This window comes from Lithobates pipiens, unplaced genomic scaffold (assembly GCF_037356315.1).
Source record: "Lithobates pipiens isolate NorthernLeopardFrog02 unplaced genomic scaffold, aLitPip1_a1.2 Scaffold_30, whole genome shotgun sequence".
In the NCBI taxonomy this organism is placed as follows: Eukaryota; Metazoa; Chordata; class Amphibia; order Anura; family Ranidae; genus Lithobates; species Lithobates pipiens.
In genome coordinates this window covers 60,843,236-60,865,113 of record NW_027507791.1, presented here as the reverse complement: position 1 = coordinate 60,865,113, position 21,878 = coordinate 60,843,236, and the positions used below count along the sequence as shown (strand labels likewise).

At 41.6% G+C, this 21,878-nt stretch overlaps 1 protein-coding gene across 1 annotated transcript in view; it reads left to right on the top strand.

Moving 5' to 3' along the window:
- The first annotated feature begins 15,931 nt into the window (after window positions 1–15,931).
- LOC143942905 (CD48 antigen-like) overlaps window positions 15,932–21,878 on the top strand; it is a 46,935-nt gene continuing 40,988 nt past the window's right edge. Inside the window, exon 1 of the mRNA XM_077464324.1 lies at window positions 15,932–16,057. Within this exon, the coding sequence (XP_077320450.1) occupies window positions 16,003–16,057 (55 nt within the window). The 5' untranslated portion in view covers window positions 15,932–16,002. The remainder of the gene's footprint in view (window positions 16,058–21,878) is intronic.

Here is a 21,878-nt window from a genome sequence, read left to right as displayed (position 1 = left end):
TTTTTTTTATGTACTAATAGTTCATAGCTTCAATAGCTTCACACACACACAATACGAAAATTGGATGAAAAATAACACTTTTGAAGCGTTCGTACATATGAGCGTATCATTTTTAATTTTTTTTGGTGGGGGAGTGGATCTTGGGTGGGAGTTCCCACACTTTTTTCCCCAGGACTTGACCCCTGCACACAGCCCCTGCTGGCAGCAATCCTAAACACCTTCTCACCTCCTCCCAGACATAAGTACACCGTGTCCATTACTGGGGGAAGCTCAGAAAAGTCTGACAATTTTCTGCCAGCATAGGGATATTATAATGTTCTTTGGTTTCAGCCAAGACCTAAGCACCAAATGGCCAGTGCCGAGGCATCTGACTTTATCTAGGTACAGGATACAATGCTGTCTGCGCTACCTGCCAAGAATCAGCACCATCGCCTACCCCCATGGTGCACAGGAACTCATAGATCAATTATGCAAGTAAGCCGACTGCTTTACACACTGTTAGAGGAGGTTGATTTCACCTTTGCTACTGACAAAGACGGGGCTCAAAAGGATATTTTTTCTGTGCAAGTGAAGTGAATAGAGTTAAAGCCACGCATGCAGTATTGAGCAGGAAAGAAGAAGAAAGAAGAGTTATTATGTCATTCTGCCCACATGGTGAAGATTTCTGAACTGCATGTTGGGTAAACAGTTTATAATGAGAGAGGGGAACTATTGAGAAGGTTCAATAAAAGTGAAATTACCCTTTAATTCTTAAAGTCTCCACTAGATGTCACTCTTGATATGTTTGTAATTTTTTTGGACATTTGCGCTTCAAAACATCTGTCCCGGTTAGAAGCATGCATTCAATCACAATAATAAAGATTTATGTGGTTCTGTTGTAGGTGGTGTGTTGCAAACAAAAGTTGGATATTTAAAAGGAAGAGCTTATTTTTGGGGGGTTTTATTTTTTAGCTTTGGGGAAGTTTATAAGGCAGAGGGATTCTTTTAAATGCACACTTTAATTTCTTTCAATTCAGCCTACCTACAGTATCTGCTGTCCTTTTTTTATTTAACTTGTTAAATGCAGCCTTTTCCTTTTTTTTTTTTAGTTTTGGGTTGCGCTAAGCTGAGGTTAGTAGTCAGTGCTTACTATTACAAATACCTAAATTATCCTCAGATGGCATATTATTTGGGAAGTAAAGAAAAAAACTTTATGGTGTTTTCATGTTTCCAGCTGCCAGGTATAATATATCCACTGTTATCATGTATGTGGCTTCTCCTCATATTCATTTTGTCAGAGATGAGAAAGTCGGAGTCAGACATGCGTATAGGACCCCTTTGTTGGCTATTCTGGGTTAGAGGTGCATTTTTAGTTTCCCCCTCTAGGAGTCTCCATTACTGTGTTAGGCATAGGTATAGCAGGGAAGGGGGAGGGGTATGGGTGGAGCTCATGGGAGGAGTATATTTGGTTATAAGAGAGGGAGTAGAAGTCATAAAGAAAGATTTGTTGGGCCCTTGTGGGGATTCTTAGTCTTGAACCTGACTAATAATGAAGAGTCACCTTTTGATGGGTTTTCCCTATCTAGCAGAATGACATTTGTTCCTTTCTCCTTAGTGGGTCCACCAGGAAGCCTGAGCTCCTTGTAACATGACATCTTGAGATTGGACATAGAACGGAATAGGACTTACAATACATATGGAGCTGAACAGAGTGGACTGATTTGCTTAAAGTTGAAATGCACAATTTGTCGCCATATTGAAATTAACAATTATGTTGCCTTCCATACCTGAGTCATTTTATACTCATGGTGCATGGTGGCCTATACATGGGGAACAACAGGTAAGTGTAAAAACTTGCTCAGTTGGGGGACTGGTGGTGGTTGGGCGAAGGTGGACTGGGCAGTCTAGGGGTGGCAGTGGGTCTTCTGTCTGGACCATATGCTGGGAAAATCCATGTCCCGTGTGTATTTAGACTGGGTTCCTGGCATGGCCTCCAAAGGACCTTACATAGAACCACAGGATAAAAGCTATTTACAACTTAGTTGTGAAGAAAGTTTTAGCCCCCTGACTAGTAGACCATGAGTGTGTGTGAGTCGGAGCTATGGGTTAGGTTTAGTGTCATATCTTATTAAAAGGAAACTCAGAAGACAGAGTACCTGAGCAGTAATCTCTTAGGATATATTTGGTCGCCTCTGTGATGCTACTGTGTCTGATATAAGGGTTTAACTTTTACTTACCTCTGCTCATCATTTACTTACCTCTTTTTACATGTTCTGGTCTTGATTGGCCAGTGCAGGATGACATAACTCTTACCCATCATGCTACATTGGCACCATGCCAAAAGTATAAACTGAGCTGCATGTGCCCAGCTCAGCGTACATTTTGCACAGCACTGCAAACATGCAGGTAGGTTTATTTTATTGCAGGAAAGACATAGCGCTCTGCTAGTAAGTGTTTTTTTTTGTTTTGTTTTTTATTGTAGATCTGCTTCCTGTCAGTTCTTACATCCAATTCTTAGTTTATGACAAATCCTGGTTAGCAAGTGGTTAGTGTCTTCCTTTTCTGTAATATAACACGCATCTTGTACCCAAGCATGGGCTGCTTTTTACGCCTTGACTAGAAGTGAGAACAATTGCTCTTTACTGTTCTTGGACTACATTCCCTGTGGTTACAATAGGTGCTAGCTGAGACTTAATGTAATGTTAAAACATATGAACCAAAAAAAAAAAAATGTAACGTTCTACTGAATTATTTTCTCAAAAGTTCTCATAATAATAATAACAATAATAATAATAATATTATATGCATGTGTATAAATTGCAACTTTATGTAAGTGTAGGGACCTTGCCTTAAAGTGACATTAAACCCTCAGTTTTTTAGCCATTTTCTACACCCGATTTAATCATTTACTGAGGAGGCAGCTTCCTTAACTTCTAATACTTGCCTACATTCCAGTTGGTGCCATGATCTGCCCCATTGTTCATGTTTCAGGGAGTTTTCTTTCTCTTGCAGGATCCTATGGAGTCACCATTGCATGCAGGGACTAGATTGTGTCTCTCTACACTGTTACATCAATAGAAATGCAGCTCTGTAGCCTAGCATGGCATAGCACTCCCCTGCTTCTCCTCCCTTCTCCATTCTCTAGACCAGGGGTCTCCAAACTTTCTAAACAAAGGACCAGTTTACTGTCTCTCAGACTTTAGGAGGCCAGTCAGAGTAAGCAATGCCCTATCATTGGTGTCAGTGGGAGGAATAGTGGTGCATTGTCGGTGTCAGTGGAAGGAATAGTGGTGCATTGTTGGTGTCAATGGAAAGAATTGTGCCCCATCATTGGGGTAAAATGGAAGGAATTTTGCTTTTTTGATGGTGTCCGTGGGAGGAATATTACCCCATTGTTAAAAATTGGAAAAAAGTGGCAGTGAAGTCTGTTTTAGAAAAGGCACCTCATCCCATTAAAATGGCTCAAAAATGGGAGATCGGAAAAGAGGGATTATTACGGTGCAAAACAATACAAATAGAAAGAAAAAGAAGAAAACTATTTATTTTGTTATATCATAAAAAATACAGGTTTTAGAACAGATAAAAACAATAGAGATTTAGGGAGCAATACACAACCAAAAAAAGGCCAGATTGATACAAGGCCTTAATGCAATTTTGGGTCAAGTCTTCTCTACATGTTTCGCCAAACCATTGGCTTCCTCAGGGGAATAGGACAGACTGATAATTGAAGGAAAACTCTATAGAACGGAGAAAATAAACAATGAAGCAACATAGCATATTTTAAACACATTAAACACAGATATAAACAGTGTTAAATAATAACAACATGCTGCATGGTGTTATTGAGCGACCTGAATCGAACAGATCTAGTCTCAAGTTCCAATATCACCTATAGATGAAACACAACCCCCATAATCACATAAATCACGGCACCTACCCCAAAGTACCCTGCAGTATGACGAGCACAATGTCCACCCCAAGGGTGGTAACCCAACACCACCGTAGTGTGGCTGCAGGGGGCAAACAGCAGCCGATACAGCTAAAAGAGAAGAAACCAAAAAATAATATTAGCATGGAGATACTTGACTCAATGGCCAATATTTGTCCCAAGCAAAATGAGCCAACATAGCCTCAATACCTACCCAATCAACCCAATAAAATCAAGTTTGAAACAAGGGCGCTGAATAGAAGATTGTTAATTCGATCAAATAAAGGTGACTTGAATACTCCAAGAAAAGGGAAAAGATATGATCGCTAAAATAGGAAAACAAAAAATACAGAAAACAATTAAAATAAAGCCAATAACAAAAAAGTGTAAAGTATTGATTGAGTAATACAATAAAAAAAAGATAGTTATAGCTTACCTGACACAGGTAAGATATGTATCAGTGATCCAATAGTGACACAAGTGGTTACAGGCAAAGCAACAAAAAAGGAAAAGAGTCCAGCCACAGATATCCTGTAATGGAAAGAAACCAACTAAGGATTGAAAAAGAATAGGGAAGGAAAAGGCACAGTAAGGAAGGGGAGTGTGGAGCAAAGCTTCCCCAACCTGTATACTTACCTTCGATTACCAGAGCGATCGTAACAGCGCCCCTGTAGAGCCAGAAAACTACTGCTAGCTCTGGCCAGCTTATAAACCCCCCACCCGGTTGACGTGATGACGTAGCCGATCCGGAAGCGGCCAAAAAAACAACCACCGCACAGGTGCAATATCCACACATGAGGGCTACAATGCCCATAATGCCATGCATGATGTTAATCACGTCCCAAGGCCCAGATAGAAAGCACAAGGGGACGTGGGCGAAAACAACGGACTGCTCTCCAATAAGATGGAAAAAAGGAAATAGTAGGCACCAATAAGGGCTGATGTAAACAAAGGCGGATGGTAAATGGTGGATATGCAGCAAATGGGTAGTCAAAGGGGCGGGCTCGGTCTCCACAGACTGACAGACTGGCTTTAGCTGTGTCTAATCAGTATAGTACCTGGTATACATTATTATGGGGGACCCCACGCCTTTTTCTTGTGAGGTTTTTACCCACTTCCTGACCGGCGCACGACGATGTACATCGGCAGAATGGCACGGGCAGGCAAATTGGCATACAGGTACGTCCATTTGTAATTGCCACCCTGCCATCAAATGCGTGCCGTCACGCGCGCGGGGCGGTCGGGACACCCGTGAGTCCGGTCACGGGTCCCGCAGACTCGATCGCCGCGGGGATACCCGCGATCGTCTCATGGGGAGGCTGAACGGGGAGATGCCGATATAAACAGCATCTCCCCGTTCTGCCTAGCAACAAGTGACACTGATCTCTGCTCCATGTGATTGGAGCAGAGATCAGTGTTCACTAACACACAGCCCAGCCCCTACAGTTAGTAACACGCCCCTAGGACACAATTAACCCCTAAACTGCCACCCCCTGGTTAACCCCTTCACTGCCAGTGTCATTTACACAGGAATCAGTGCATTTGTATAGCACTGATTGCTGTATAAATGACAATGGTCCCAAAAATGTGTAAAAAATTTCTGATGTGTCTGCCATAATGTCGCAGTCACAGTAAAAATCGCTGATCGCCGCCATTACTAAAAAAAAAAAATTAACAAAAATACCATAAAACTATGCCCTATTTTGTAAACGCTATAAATTTTGCGCAAACTAATCAATAATCGCTTATTGCGATTTTTTTACCAAAAATATGTAGAAGAATACGTATCGGCCTAAACTGAGAAAAAAAACAGAAAATTGTACCATACTTACCGTAATTTTCTTTTCCTGGTGCCTATCCATGGCAGCATACCTGTGATAAGCTCCGCCTTGGCTCTTCCCTCAAGACTAGTGAATATCATAAAAGAAATGGTTAGCGCAGCCCCAGCATTCTCCGTAATATAGAATACCAAGGGTGGGATTGTATGCTGCCATGGATAGCCACCAGGAAAAGAAAATTACGGTAAGTATGGTACAATTTTCTGTTTTCCTGGTGCCTCCATGGCAGCATACCTGTGACAAATAACTAGCTGAGACGGGTGGGATGATGCTTAGAAGTTTATTTTAAAGAAAGTATTATTTAGAAGAAGCGAAGGCTGATGTGACTGCCTGTCTGCCAAACTCCACCGAAGAGAGAGCTCCTGGGAACACCCTGTAATGTTTCAGAAACGTATGTTGGGACGACCAAGTCGCTGCCCTACAAATAGTTTCAATTGACACATTCGCTCTTGCCGCCCATGAGGCAGAAACCGCTCTGGTGGAGTGCGCCCTGACCGCCGAAGGGGGTTCCAGCCCCTTTGTCCTGTACACCTTGTGGATGAGTTTAACGATCCACGAGGCTATCGTTCTTGCTGACGCCTCCTTGCCTTTGTTTTTACCCCAGGGAATTATAAACAGCCTGATGGAATCCCTGAATGATGCCATGGCCTGCAGATAGCATCTCAAAGTGGAGGCAATGTCTAGCTCATGAAGAGAACCAGAGTCTTGTTCTGAAAATGTTGGCAGTGCCCAAGGTTCCGTCATGTTCAAGGAAGATGTGACCTTGGGAATAAATCCTCGCACCGTTCTGAGTTCTACTCTGTCCGGATAGAATATGATGTGATTATGATCTGCTCCTAAAGCTTGGAGCTCTGAAACCCGTCTGCCAGAGGTTATAGCTATCAGGATGGCTAGCTTCAAGGTTAGATTCCAAAGCGATAACGACTCCGATGGGATAAAAGGTGGATTGGCTAAGGATTCTAGGATGATAGCAAGGTCCCAAGTGGGAAAAGATAGTTTAGTTAACGGTTGGATCTTTTTGACAGCTTTGAAGAACTGGATTATTAATGGATCCTTGGCCCATATTCTACTGGTTGCCACTGAAATTGCTGATACCTGTGCCTTTAGTGTACCTAGTGCAAGACCTAGGTCTAGGCCTGCCTGCAAAAACTCAAGAATTTGAGAGGATGATAGGGAATCTGGATCACAGCTTCTTCCAATCATGAAGGCCCTGAACTTGTTCCATACCTTATCGTATATACCATTTGTGGATGGTTTTCTTGCCTTGAGCAGGGTTGCGATCACTTTGTTGGAACACCCTAGGGATTGGAACCTTTCCCTTTCAGCTGCAAGATGTGAAGATCCAGCCTGCGGGGATCTTGATGGGTGTGACATCCTTACGACAGGAGAAGAGGTATTATTGGAACCTTGACTGTAGGCCGGGTACTCAGATACATTGCTGTGGGGAACCAAGGATGTCTTGGCCAGTTAGGTAGGACCGCTATCACAGTCATGGTTTCTATCATAAGTCTTGACAAGAATCTTGGAATGAGAGGCCAGGGAGGGAAGGCATAGGCCCGATAGTATTCCCAGGGGGCTGAGAGGGCATCTATTGCCTCCGCTTGGGGGTGAGGAAGCCTTGAGATGAACCTTGGAAGTTTGGTAATAAATGCTGTTGCAAATAGGTCTAGCTCGAGGGGACCCCACTGGATCTGGATCTCCGGGTGTCGAGACCATTCGTTGGCATCCTCGAACTTGCGGGAAAGGTGGTCGGCCCTTGAGTTGAGATGACCGGGCAGATAGACTACCCTCAGGTCCTTTAGATTCCTTTCTGCCCAGAGAATTATAGGTTCCACCTCCTTCAGGAGGGACCTGCTGCGTGTCCCTTCTTGCCGATGTACATAAGATACTGCAGCCCTGTTGTCCATTTGGAGGATAACTGGTTTCCCTGTAATTTCGAACTCTAGGGCTAGTAATGCAAGGTAGGCCGCTCTGACCTCCAGGACATTCAACACCAAGCCTGCTGTATGGAAGGACCATCTTCCCTGCACTTAGATCTGGTTGCAGTGTGCTCCCCAACTTGCTGCACTGGCATCGGTAATAATTGTGATCCAGTAGACATGCCCTAACGGACGCGATTTTAGAAGTGTCTGTTTCTTCATCCACCAATGTAGACTCCTGAGCATCAAGGTCGTCAAGTGTATGGGTTGGGATAGATACCGTCTGTTCCACAGACTCAAGAACTCCAGCTGGAAATGTCTCAAATGCCAATGGGCCCAGGGGACCATAGGGATACATGACGACATCCGGCCTATCAGACTCAAACAGTTTGAGGCTGTCATGTAGGATCTCGCACTCACTTTCTTCATTTGTTGTATAATGGATTTTGCCTTCTGAGGTGGGAGAGCCACTGTACCGTTCCTTGTGTTGAACAGAGCGCCCAAATAAACCATCTCCTGGGTTGGAGAAAGGTGGCTTTTCTCCTGGTTTATCTTCCATCCGAATTCTGTTAGAGTTGTCAAAAGAATGTTCCTGTGTTCCACTAACTGGGCTGGATCCTTCGCCAGGAGTAGAAGGTCATCCAAGTAGTGGTATACCCGAAGCCCCAATTCTCTCAGAGGGGCTATGATAGCAATCAGGGTCTTTGTGAAGACTCTTGGCGACGTGCAGAGGCCAAATGGAAGGCTCTGCAATTGGAGATGTACCTGCGCCACTGCAAATCTCAGATACTTCTGGAACGGAGGGAGTATGGGTATATGCAGGTAAGCGTCCTGCAAGTCTATTGACAACATCCAGTCCCCTGGTTGGACTACACGAATAATCATTTGTAGTCACTCCATTTTGAATGTTTCTAGGAATGTTTCTAGGAAGATAACTATTACTAATGAATGCATTGACATTCCATTCAATGTTCATACCGAATGGGGCATAACATTGGACTTTGTCCACTTTGTTTCCAAACGGGAAATTTTCCGCACCATGTTACTACCCCTCCAGTGTCCACGGAATTTATCGATGCCAATAAAGGTAGTACCTTCAGGATTTCTGTCATGTTTATGAGCATAGTGCTTTGATAAGCTATGCTTAGAAAAACCTGTCTAATGTTAGCTATATGATCCTCTAACCTCACATGTAGCATTTGTTTGGTTCTCCTTATGTATTGTTTTGAGCAGGGACATTTGATCACGTATACTACATATTTAGAGGAACACGTAATAAATGGTTTTATCTTGAAGGTTTCTTGAGTAGAGGTCTATTGAAAAGTTCCCGTCCTTCTACTAGTATTAGCGTTTATTTTAAAAACAGGGCACCTTCTACATGGGAAGAAACCCCCCATATTTTGAAAAATAGATATTTATTCAGGTGGATTAATGACATTGGGAGCTACCCATAGTTTTAACCCCTCCAGTGTCCACGGAATTTATCGATTGCAATAAAGGTAGTACCTTCAGGATTTCTGTCATGTTTATGAGCATAGTGCTTTGATAAACTATGCTTAGGAAAACCCTGTATAATGTTAGCTATATGCTCCTCTAACCTCACATGTAGCATTCGTTTGGTTCTCCCTATGTATTGTTTTGAGCGGGGACATTTGATCACGTATACTACATATTTAGAGGAACACGTAATAAATGGTTTTATCTTGAAAGTTTCTTGGGTAGAGGTCTATTGAAAAGTTTCTGTCCTTCTACTAGTATTAGCGTTTATTTTACAAACAGGGCACCTTCTACATGGGAAGAAACCCCCCATATTTTGAAAGAAAGATATTTGCTCAGGTGGATTAATGACATTGGGAGCTACCCGTAGTTTTAACGAGGGAACCCCCCGGTAAACAACCTTGGGACATTCTGGTAAAAGTGAACTCAAAACTCTATCACCTTTAAGGATTTTCCAATGTTTAGCCATTATATTCTTTATATCATGATGTTGGTTAGAGTAACCCGTGACAAAAGAAAACTTGAAGGAATTGTCCTCCTTTTTCGATTTGGTCACTAGTAATTCATCTCGATTTTTCTCTAAGGCTGATATAAAGGCCTTCTCAAGCACCTCCTCTTGGTAACCTTTTTCCAAAAAGCGTGTTTTTAACATAGTTGACTCATTAAAAAAGTCCTCTACGTTAGTACAATTGCGCCTTAACAGCAAAAACTGGCTCTTAGGGATGGACTCTAGCCAGGTCTTGTGGTGGCAACTCTTAATGCTAATAAGACCATTACGGTCAGTTTCCTTGAAATAGGTTGAAGTAACCACTTTGTTATCTCTAACTTTGATATTAAGATCTAAAAAATGGATCTCCTTATTACTGACTTCAAATGTTAAAAGGATACCTCTATCATTCCCATTTAATTTCTGAATGAAATCATTCAGAGAATGCATGCTCCCATCCCACAGGAGGAGGATGCCGTCTATGTAACACCTCCAGAGAACCAGCTCAGGTTTGGCCTCCCGATACATGACATCCTCCTCCCATTTGGCCTTGAAGAGGTTTGCCATGCTTGGGGCAAACTTCGCCCCCATGGCAACCCCCCTTCTCTGAACATAAAAAGACCCATCATACCAAAAATAGTTTTGTTCCATGGCATATTTGAGGAGTTTCATGATGAAGGATTTTTGTTGGGAATGGAGGGTGTCTTGTTGTAAAAAGTATTCAACAGCCTCCATTCCATGTTGATGAGAAATTATTGTGTACAGGGAGGACACATCCACTGTAGCCAATATGAAGGTGTCTTTCCATTGAACTCCTTCTAACAGATTGATAACCTGCATGGAATCTCTTAAATAGGATAGAGTGCCAGTCACAAGGGGCTCTAGAAAATGATCTATGTATTTGCCCACCCTGGAAGTAACTGAATCGATGCCACTAACGATCGGTCTTCCAGGGGGGCAAACTGGGTCTTTGTGAACTTTTGGAAGGTAATAAATTACCGGTGTACAGGGGGCTATTGGAATCAAAAATGCCTTTTCTTTTTTAGAGATAATTCTCTCATGAAAACCCCTTTCAACTATTCCCACCAGTTCCTTCCTATATTCTATCACAGGATTTCCCCTTAGGGGTAAGTATGTGGTTCTGTCAGATAAGAGCCTTTCCATCTCAACCTTGTAGGCCTCTTTATCTAAGATAACCAACCCACCCCCCTTGTCAGCAGGGCGAACAACAATGTCGTCCCTACTCTTAAGTGACTCCATTCCCTTTTTGAAGGTGTATACCTGTCTGCTCTTTTTAACTTGTAATGCCTGTAAATCCTTCATTACTAAGTCCTTAAATACTGTAATGGCCGGCGCCACAGGGCCCGGGCGGTTAAATAGCGAGGCATTTGCTAATCTCGAATCTCTAATGCTGTTCGAGATAGGAGCATTGGAATGATAGGAATTATGGGTCATATACCTCTGAATATTAATTATGTCCACAAAAGTTTCAAATTTATTCAGAGGTTTGGAGGGAGCGAACTTTAAACCATGATTAAGAACATGTTTTTCCTCATTTGTTAAAACAGCTTTACTGAAATTAAACAGACCGGAGTCTTTTAGGTGCGCTTCCTTTTTTGCGCAGATTCGCCTCCCCCCTCTGGTACCCCTTTTGGATCTAAGCCTCTTTTGTAGTTTGGTGCCCCCAGAAAAAAAACCCTCTCTTCCATTGGTCTTCCACCCCCCCTACTATTGGGGCCGTTGGATACCTGGGCTCTTGCCACCAATTATTCTGTGTTCTAGGGGATCGGCCATGGTCATAATTAAAACCATTATCCCAATTATTAGGGTATTCCGTGAGGCACAGATCATCCTCATATGGGCCATCTCTTCCTTCGAGGGGACCAAATCTGTTCTGAGTGGTTACTGGAGGAGGAAAATATGGTTTAAAATATCCTCCTCGCTTTTTCCCACCCCCCCTCGCACTCCCTTTCAAGGAAGGTTTACGTGGTTGAGGATGATTCGAAATCTGGCTATTACCGGATGTCTGGCCCAAATCTTTTTGATGGACCACAACCGTTGACCGTTGTTGATCTTGGGCCCCCGTAGAAGGCTCCATATCAACTTCCTCCCCAGCATTAACTTCCATGGCCCTTTTGCTTTGCCATTTGAATATTTCTTTTTTCTGATAATCACCTACATCCCTAAGATATTTTTTCTTTTTTTTCTTTATTTGTTCAAGCTAATCTTTTTCGAGGTGTCTCCTCAGAGATTCTGATTTCTTTAGGTGCCACCACAAGACCTGGCTAGAGTCCATCCCTAAGAGCCAGTTTTTGTGGTTAAGGCGCAATTGTACTAACGTAGAGGACTTTTTTAATGAGTCAACTATGTTAAAAACACGCTTTTTGGAAAAAGGTTACCAAGAAGAGGTGCTTGAGAAGGCCTTTATATCAGCCTTAGAGAAAAATAGAGATGAATTACTAGTCACCAAATCGAAAAAGGAGGACAATTCCTTCAAGTTTTCTTTTGTCACGGGTTACTCTAACCAACATCATGATATAAAGAATATAATGGCTAAACATTGGAAAATCCTTAAAGGTGATAGAGTTTTGAGGTCACTTTTACCACAATGTCCCAAGGTTGTTTACCGGGGGGTTCCCCTGTTAAAACTACGGGAAGCTCCCAATGTCATTAATCCACCTGAGCAAATATCTTTCTTTCAAAATATGGGGGGGTTTCTTCCCATGTAGAAGGTGCTCTGTTTGTAAAATAAACGCTAATACTAGTAGAAGGACGGAAACTTTTCAATAGACCTCTACCCAAGAAACCTTCAAGATAAAACCATTTATTACGTGTTCCTCTAAATATGTAGTATACGTGATCAAATGTCCCTGCTCAAAACAATACATAAGGAGAACCAAACGAATGCTACATGTGAGGTTAGAGGAGCATATAGCTAACATTAGACGGGTTTTTCTAAGCATAGTTTATCAAAGCACTATGCTCATAAACATGACAGAAATCCTTAAGGTACTACCTTTATTGGCATTGATAAATTCCGTGGACACTGGAGGGGTAGTAACATGGTGCGGGAAATTTCCCATTTGGAAACAAAGTGGATATATAAAGTCCAATGTTATGCCCCATTGGGTATGAACATTGAATGGGATGTCAATGCATTCATTAGTAATAGTTAGTAATATACCTTTTTGATTAGAATTTTTAATAAAATTAGTTTTTTTTGGACACCACTCTCGACTCCGAATAATGATCACAGTCTCCCCTCTTAGCCTAATACATTTAATCCTTGGGGGATTACTGTATTATAATTAATTTTAATACATTTTTATGTCTCTTATATCCTATTTTTTAAGTAAACGATAGACAGGAGAAATTTTTTTTTCTTCTTGTTTATTTCAGCTTTAGAAGCAGAGTTTTTTCTATTTTTTCTTTTTCTATGGATTGGATACAACATGCCTTTATATTAAGGAGTGATTACATGACGGTAGCATTCCTGCCGTGCGGAGTAATCTCCCTCTAAGTAAATGAAGGAGGGGGATGGGCTGCATGGAGGCCATGTTAGTATCATTTCTGTTTAGATAATGTTAAATTGTTTATTTGAGTATTTTTGACTACGGACACTTTTCAGTAAGAGGAGTACTATTGATGCAGGTGATGGATTTCCGTCATTTGTACTTGTTGAAAAGCATGTGTGTTCCATTCATTGTTTTTTTGTGGCGCAATGGCGTCAATTCCGGGTGGGAGTGACGTAGGTGCACTATGTGTGTTTGTTGGAGCGCACGTGCGGTTCATCTGCAGTACTTCCTGTAGGGGGATCTCCGGCCGTTGTAGCGCATGACAGACCGGAAATTCCACATCTAGCTTCGTACTAGCGTCATTTCCGGGCGGGAGTGACGTAGGTGTGTTATTTACGTTCATTGGAGCGCACGTGCGGTTCATCCGCGGTGCTTCCTGTATTGGGATTTCTGGCCGTTGGAGCGCATGGCGGACCGGAAATTCCGTATCTAGCTTCATATTATCGTTTCCTGAATAATGAAACGCACGCAGTTATGGCGCAAATGATTGTAATGAAATGGCGTCCTTCTCTACACGTGGGGGACAGCACCTGCATAAGGTTAGCATTGATTTTCTCTTTATTAAATCCCTCTCTTCAATGTCACGGTCACGCCCCTGATGAAGCACTGTTGTGACGAAACGTTGGGTGGAAGAGGGACCTGTGACATGTGAAGGAGTGCGGGAGTGGTTTCCATCTTTTATGCTGGATCTCGTTTTATCTACATGCTGTATATACTTCACCGGATCCACGCATGGTGGGGAACGCCGAGAGCTGGATAAAATGCCGGCGCTCAGCGCGCGTGGCTCCTATGGCGCTGGAAAAGGTGACAGGGGCTAGGAGAAGCAAAAAGAAACAAAAAAAACGAGAGGTCAAAAAAGAAAGAAATGGAAAGTTGGGGAGGGGAAGAGAAAGGAAAAGAGAGAGGGAAGAGGAAAGAGAAAGGAAAAAAATGAAAGATGTAAAACCTAAAAAGGGAAAGGAAAAGAAGGAAGAAAAGAAGAAGGGGAGAGAGAAAGAGAGAGAGAGAGAGAGATAAAAAAAAGAAATGTAGAAATAGCTGCTGCCTCTGTTACCATGAGTGAGCTGGTGCCTAATCAATTTGCAGATAACGCTCTTAGTTAAGAGACAAACTGCTTGTCCCAAAAGATCCTACAGAAGGGACTTCCAATCTTATAAGCACATTTAGCTGCCCAAGAGAAGGAACTGCTTACTGCCTCTCCCGGGCGGAGGCTGCCGAATGCAGAAGATAAGGACGTTTGACCAGAATTCACCGCCATGAGGTATGAGGAAAAAAAGGAGAATGCTGGGGCTGCGATAACCATTTATTTTATAATATTCTCTAGTCCTGAGGGAGGAGCCAAGGCGGAGCTTGCCACAGGTATGCTGCCATGGAGGCACCAGGAATTTTTTTTTATATATATTTTTGGGGGAAATTTATTACAGCAAAAAGTTAAAAATAATGCGGTTTTTTTTCAAAATTTTCGCTCTATTTTTGTTTATAGCGCAAAAAATAAAAACCGCAGGGATGATCAAATCCCACCAAAAGAAAGCTCTATTTGTGCCAAAAAAAGAACATAAATTCTGTTTGGGAGCCACGTCGCACAACCGTGCAATTGTCAGTTAAAGCGACGCAGTGCCGAATTGCAAAAAGTGGTCTGGTCTTAAGCCAGCAAAATGGTCCGGTCTGAAAGTGGTTAATAACATTCTATACCAGACCCTCATCTAGGATTAGGATCTATATTAGGCTTCATTCACATCTAGGCATATGGGGGCGACAATCGTGGTAAAAACATGAAAACAAAATCGCGGGACGCTTGCCCCCCAAAAGAAGCTGCTGTATTTCTTTTGGGGCGACAGGCAGTGCATTTTTACCGCGATTATTGTCCGGCGAATTGTGGGGAAATTGTGCTGCATTTGGGGTGCTATTGAAATCAACAGGCAACACATCAGGAACGCACGGGCGTCCCGCGATTTGCCGCCATTGTTGACCGTGGGTAAAATCTCGCCGATTCTGCCCATGATTCGGAACATGGAGATTTGAACAAAGTCTTATGTCCTGTAAACACGACCGGTTTTCCCGTCGGAATAAACTTTGAAGGTTTTCCGACGGAAAACTATAGAACATATTCTCTATCTAAAGCCTCGTACACACGATCGGACTTCAAACAAACTTTGCCGGGGATTTCTATCCAAAGGGCGTTGGCCGTGAACTTGTATTGCATAAATACAGCAGGACTTCTTTAGCCAACTTTCACCAAATCATGTGGATTTTCTGCTCTTTAACGCCACCCTTTGGTCGACTTCTGTATTGTTGTCTGGTCTTTTGCATTAGTTCTGAGCATGCGTGTTTTTACTTTGGACTTAAGTCCGATGGATGGACACACGATCGGACTTTTGTTCCCGAAAAGTTTGTCTGTTTGCAGAGGGAACTTTTGTCCGATGAAAACCGAAGTTTGTCCGATGGAGCATACATTCAGTTGGATGTTGCCTCAAAACAGCTAATTTGCATGTTTGTTGTCAAAAAGTCCAATTGTGCGTATGGGCCTTAAGTCCGTCTGAATTTTCGACTGAAAAAGTCCAATGGGGCATACACACGGTCATCATTAAATAAAGGGGCTCTCCAGCCATTTGTTTATAGGAGTTAGCAGGAAGAACTGTAATTTTAAAAAAAAAGAGCTACAGTATGCTGTGCAAACTAGCTCAAGTGTCTGTCTATTGGCTGCAGGCTTGGAGGAGGCAGAAGGAGAAGTCCTGTAAAACATGTGCTCAGCTTAGTGTAGGTATAATATTTCACAAAGATGACCTTAAGAACAGAGCTGCTTTTCGGTTTGCTCTATTTTTGCATGACTTGTGGTGAGTACGGTACATACAGATTTATATACTTTAATATCTAGATATCAATGCTGGCAGAAATACCCAGAGAACAGTGTAGAAAACTAGTACATGTCATTTATGTGCAGTTCTTTGTTGTACCGTGTTTGTTTCTTGGAGACAAGTTCAAAGATTCAGTTGCAAATGTAGTATCTAATACTTACAGTATATAGAAATGTAACATATAATCCAACACACATAAGGAAGATAGGACTGTTTTGTCATTTAAGATATTGTTTGAGAAGCACTGATATGTTAATAGTAATAAAATAACACAAAGTAATAAATATACACATGTAATGTAAATAAAGAAACAGGTAGAAGAGATAATAAGAATATGTGTAAAAGAGATAATCACTATTTACTGAGCAATAATGATTTAGTGCATTACTATCTATATGTGCTTTTCAAACTCTTTTTGTGTTTATAGTCTAACCCAACATATTGTATACAATTTTTTTCCCCCAGACACATACAGCATTCATTTACTGAAAAATTCTGTTGCAGATATTTTTACTTACTATGTTGTTTGGGGGAGGGGAATGAAATATTAGAAACAATGCATTGTTCACTTATTACTTTTACAGTTTTCCCCAATTTAACATTTATATAATTTTGTGCACTCTCAGATATTTACTCCAAAATATAACCAATAAAGTCTGCTGGTTTTTCCCAGGTTTGTGAATGTTAAAAATCCAGATGCTATTGCGTTCACACATACATGGCGCTCACACCAAATCGCTATCATGATATACTGTATAATTATTGTTTGGACATGAGGATTGGTCTGGGGGGAATATTTTTTTATTTTTTATTGATGAGTTGGAGTTGGAGACCCCGGATGAGCCGGAGATAGTCCTTGGCCGTGTGTCTACATCTTCACGGTGTGTCCTTTGGACCAGGACTTCGCTTCTACATCCAACGGGAAAACCATAAGCGCATTTGACTCACTGCCATATGGTATGTGCGTCCACCATTGTTGGTAAGAGTACCTCATTGTGTGTCTATAGTACCCCAGGATCCAAGCAACACATCCCTTTGTATTTATCGTCTTTGAGACATCATTGATACATTTCTATCTACATTCCACTCCTCAAAGAGAGACTTTCATGAATTAGCTTTATCACTGCTCACTGGACTTTTTATTGAATATTGTGCACAATTGCATGTTTAGTTTTTATTTCATTTGGTATATGTCTTTCATGATCCTAAGTGTTTACGCGCTACACATACGCTTTCCCAAATTTGTTTGACTTTGTTTGAGTGTTAGCTTCTATAGAAAGTAACTTTTTCTATTCCTTATCCATTTTGGTTTAGCGCAGTATTATTTCCCCCTATTTTTCACCACTGCTTACAGGTGGTGGACACACACGCTGATGAAATTTTGTTAATTTTCAAGTGGTGGAGCCTGGGTTCACACTAGTGCATGCTGAAACACTGCATGCAAACACAGGTCATGTTTTCAGGATTTCCCTCAGATGAAATGGCTGTGGTAATTGCCACTAGACACGTGCAAAAGGAAAAAATTTGTTTAGTTTCATTTCGTTTTAATTCGTTAATTCATTAATTTTGTTTAGTTATATTCGTTAACTTCCTTAAATTCGTTTTCGGATTTCGTTTAGTTTTCTACCGAATTCGAAAAATCGGCCACATTCGAAAATATTTCAGCCAAATTCGAAAATATTTCTACCGGATTCGAAATGATTTCAACATGATTCAACATTATTTCAACCGCATTCGAAATGATTTCAACATGATTCGACATTATTTCAACCACATTCGAAAATATTTTGTGACCCGACTTTAGGACCATGTATCTCGGGGTCACTTGGTGCTAGAAACTCCAAATTTGGATATGTTGTAGTGCTAGTACAATTGTGTTTAGTACCAAGTGACCCCGAGATACATGGCCCTAAATTCGGGTCACAAAATATTTTCGAATGCGGTTGAAATAATGTCGAATCACATTGAAATAATTTCGAATGCAGTTGAAATAATGTCGAATCATGTTGAAATAATTTTGAATGCATTCGAAATTATTTCAACATGATTCGACATTATTTCAACCACATTCGAAAATATTTTGTGACCCGACTTTAGGGCCATGTATCTTGGGGTAACTTGGTGCTAGAAACTCCAAATTTGGATATGTTGTAGTGCTAGTACTATTGTGTTTGTATAGCAAATTTGGGATTTCTAGCTTTAAGTGACCCCGAGATATGTGGCCCCAAAATCGGGTCGCAAAAAATGTCATTCTCTGCTCTAATAACTAATAACATTTTGCGACCCGATTTTGGGGCCACATATCTCGGGGTCACTTATAGCTAGAAACCCCAAATTTGGTTGCAAACACAATAATACTAGCACTACAACATATCCAAATTTGAAGTGTCTAGCACCAAGTGACCTCGAGATACATGGCCCTAAATTCGGGTCACAAAATATTTTCGAATCCGGTTGAAATAATGTCGAATCATGTTGAAATCATTTCAAATGCAGTTGAAATAATGTCGAATCATGTTGAAATAATTTCGAATGCGGTTGAAATAATTTAGGATCATGTCGAATTCATTCGAATTCATTCGTTATATTTCTTTCGTATTCGTTGTAATTTGTTATTTTTTTATTCAGACATTCGGATGCATCCGAATGTCCGAAAGATGCAAAATTCGGCCGAATTTCGATTTGTTACAAAACGAATTGCACAAGCCTAATTGCCACTGATTTTCACTGATCAAATAACCTTTGCAAACTAATGGCAAGCTTGAAAACATGACCTGTTGGGGCGCCTTGAGGACTGGAGTTGAGAAACACTGGTCTATAGTACCCCGGGATCCAAGCAGCACATCCCTTTGTATTTATCGTCTTTGAGACATCATTGATACATTTCTATCTACATTTGCGTCCTCAAAGAGAGGCTTTTACGAATTAGCTTTAAAATTATCACTGCTCACTGGGCTTTTTATTGAATATTGTGCACAATTGCATGTTTTGTTTTTATTTCATTGGGTATATGTCTTTCATGACCCTAAGTGTTTAAGCGCTACACATATGTTTTCCCATGTAAGTAGTGGTGGCCTATCCATAGAGGGCACACGGGTGCCCCCCCCATCAATGCATCAAGCCCCATAATCTACATGCAGGGTGCCGGATGCATGGATTCCAATCAGGTTTTTTTTTAAGCATGCGATTAGAGTCTGAGGATCTAATAGGCTTCAAAAAAGGATGGGTTTGAGGCGCAGAGCACTGCGCCCTGATCACACTCAGTTGTGTGGCAATAGCAAATGAAACTGTGGGTGCACTGTTTGCCATCCCCCCTCCTAAAAAATTTACCACCAGCCGCCACTGCCTGTAAGTACCCACTCACCAGAAGTATCTGACCTTACTACTATTTTAGGTCTCATGCACTTTTAGTGGGAGACAAACCCCCTATTATTGTGATTCTTCCTCCAATTGACTTTCGTCATATTCACATGACATTGTACACAGGCAGCATGTAAAAAAAGACATGCAGTGCTCCAAATAGCATTATACCAGTAAAAACACCTTGTGTTTAAAATCACAAACAAAAACTCTACTGGTAAATACATTCACATTTTATTGTGTAAAAGTCGGCACCGATATGACAAGCTTAAAGGATAAGTTCACCTTTTAGGAAAAAAGCAGCAAATGCGCATATTTTTTGCAGAAAAAAAAAGTGCATTCATTATTTCCTACACGAGTCTGCAAAGAATTGCACCCACAATCAGCAGATCCCAGGTGCAATGTCAGGCTCCTGCACACTTTCCTTCCAGCTTTCTGCCCGTACCACTGTATGGAGTCCACTGAGAACTACAAGTCCATCTGCCACTGAGGGAGACAGGACTTGTAGGTTATTCATTTACAGATCCCTATGAATGAATGAGGGCAAAGCCCTGTACAACCATAAGGATTTTAAATGTGACAGCAGCTGCGGGGGACAGAAGTCCCAACCCGCTGTCACAGCAGGACACACTTTAAAGCAGTAAGTGCTGCTCCTCGCTACCCTTCCCTTTTTTATTTTCGAAATGCTGGCCAAAAAAAAAAGTTCTGTTTCTTTCTGTTGCCACCATTATTTAACTATCAACTCTTTCTAAAGGGTATTATTAAAATGAGTGGTACAATCCAACCACCGCTGTCTAAGTACAATGAATAACTGCTGATGCAGCAAAATGAGGCTCTGTCCCTGGCTCTGCTCTCTCAGATAGCCTTCCCAAAAAATAAACCCCAAGAAGCAAATATATTACAAGGAAGGAATATGACATCACTGTTGTCTGTTCAGGTCATTTCCAAGCAAGTTGTCCATTTTTTATTTATGTTATCAAAACCTACCCTAATTTGAAAAATGTGTAATACATGGAAACAGTATAATACGTGAATAGAAATACTGACATATATTCTCTTTATAGCCTTGAATAATGGTAACTGTATGAAAAAAAAATAGTTTCAGTACTGCTATCATCATTACAGTCTGTGGCTTCAACTGCTCCCCATTTGTGGTTGTAGAATGTTCCAATGATAACGAAGGCAAAAACATATCTGACCTCACAAACAATGTACGGTTGAGATAAGCAAAAGAATTCAAATTTGGCATCTTAAGTCTTCTTTAACCATTTCTTGTCTACATGCACTTACTCCATCATTGGCTGCACACCGTAGCTGTGAACCAGCTTCCTGAAGGTGACAAGGGAGGACTGTGTCTATGTGTCTGCATAGCCCTTGGAGTCACTATCAAGAGCATGTCTGAGTGGGTGGTAATGCAGGATTGAAGTTGGAAGACAGTTGGCACCCCCATGGCAGGACCCATTAATCTTTTAATAAATGCTTTGAAAACAACATTTGAAATTACATTATATTTTTTTTATTGCATACCTTCCAACAGTCCTGGATTCCCCTAGACCGGTGATGGCTAACTTTGGTACCCCAGATGTTTTGGAACTACCTTTCCCATAATGTTCATGCACTGTGCAGTTAAGCTGAGCACCATAGGAAAAGTAATTCTAAAACATCTGGGGTGCCAAGGTTCGCCATCACTGCCCTGGACCATCTGGGGAGTTCAACTCAATCTTGGGGTCAAGGGGATGGTGTCCCACTGCCAGGTACTGAAATGATTAGCATTCAGCTCTGGCTTTATAGCTGCTCTTTCAGGCAGATAAATCTCATTCCCAACATAGAGCGCCATGTCCAGCGTAGTTTTGGCAGACAGGTGGAGTAAAGCAATAGCTTAGGATGCAGAGTGGAGGTAACTCACTGGCGACCAAAGACCCCAACCTGAGAACCAATGCATCCTCTTTCCCTCGTGATCACAGATGTCCCTCTTTTCCCCTACCGAGTATCAATGTTCCCCCTTCCCCCGACTGAAAACCAATACTCGTCCTTTCTCCCACTGATCATCAATTTAACTATTCCCCACTCTATTCAAAACATAACATTTTATTATGAATTACACTTTAGTTCACTATTGGATTAAAGCAGAACTTCACCTGAATAGAGAGGGAGAAACAGAAAAATTGAACAAGAACAAAGATATTCCATCACTTACATGGAGGTAAGAAATGATGAACAATAAGGCCGCGTACACACGCGCGGACTGTTCGCCCAACCTTGTCCGCTGAACAGTGTTTGGGCGGACAGTCCGCTCGTGTGTGGGGCTTCAGCGGACAGTTTCAGCGGACAGTTGGCCGAACAAGGTCTTACGGAAATTCCGAAAAACTGTCCGCTGAAACAAGGTTTCAGCGGACTGTTCGCTCGTGTGTAGGCTTGTTCGGCCAACTAAGTCTCGCGC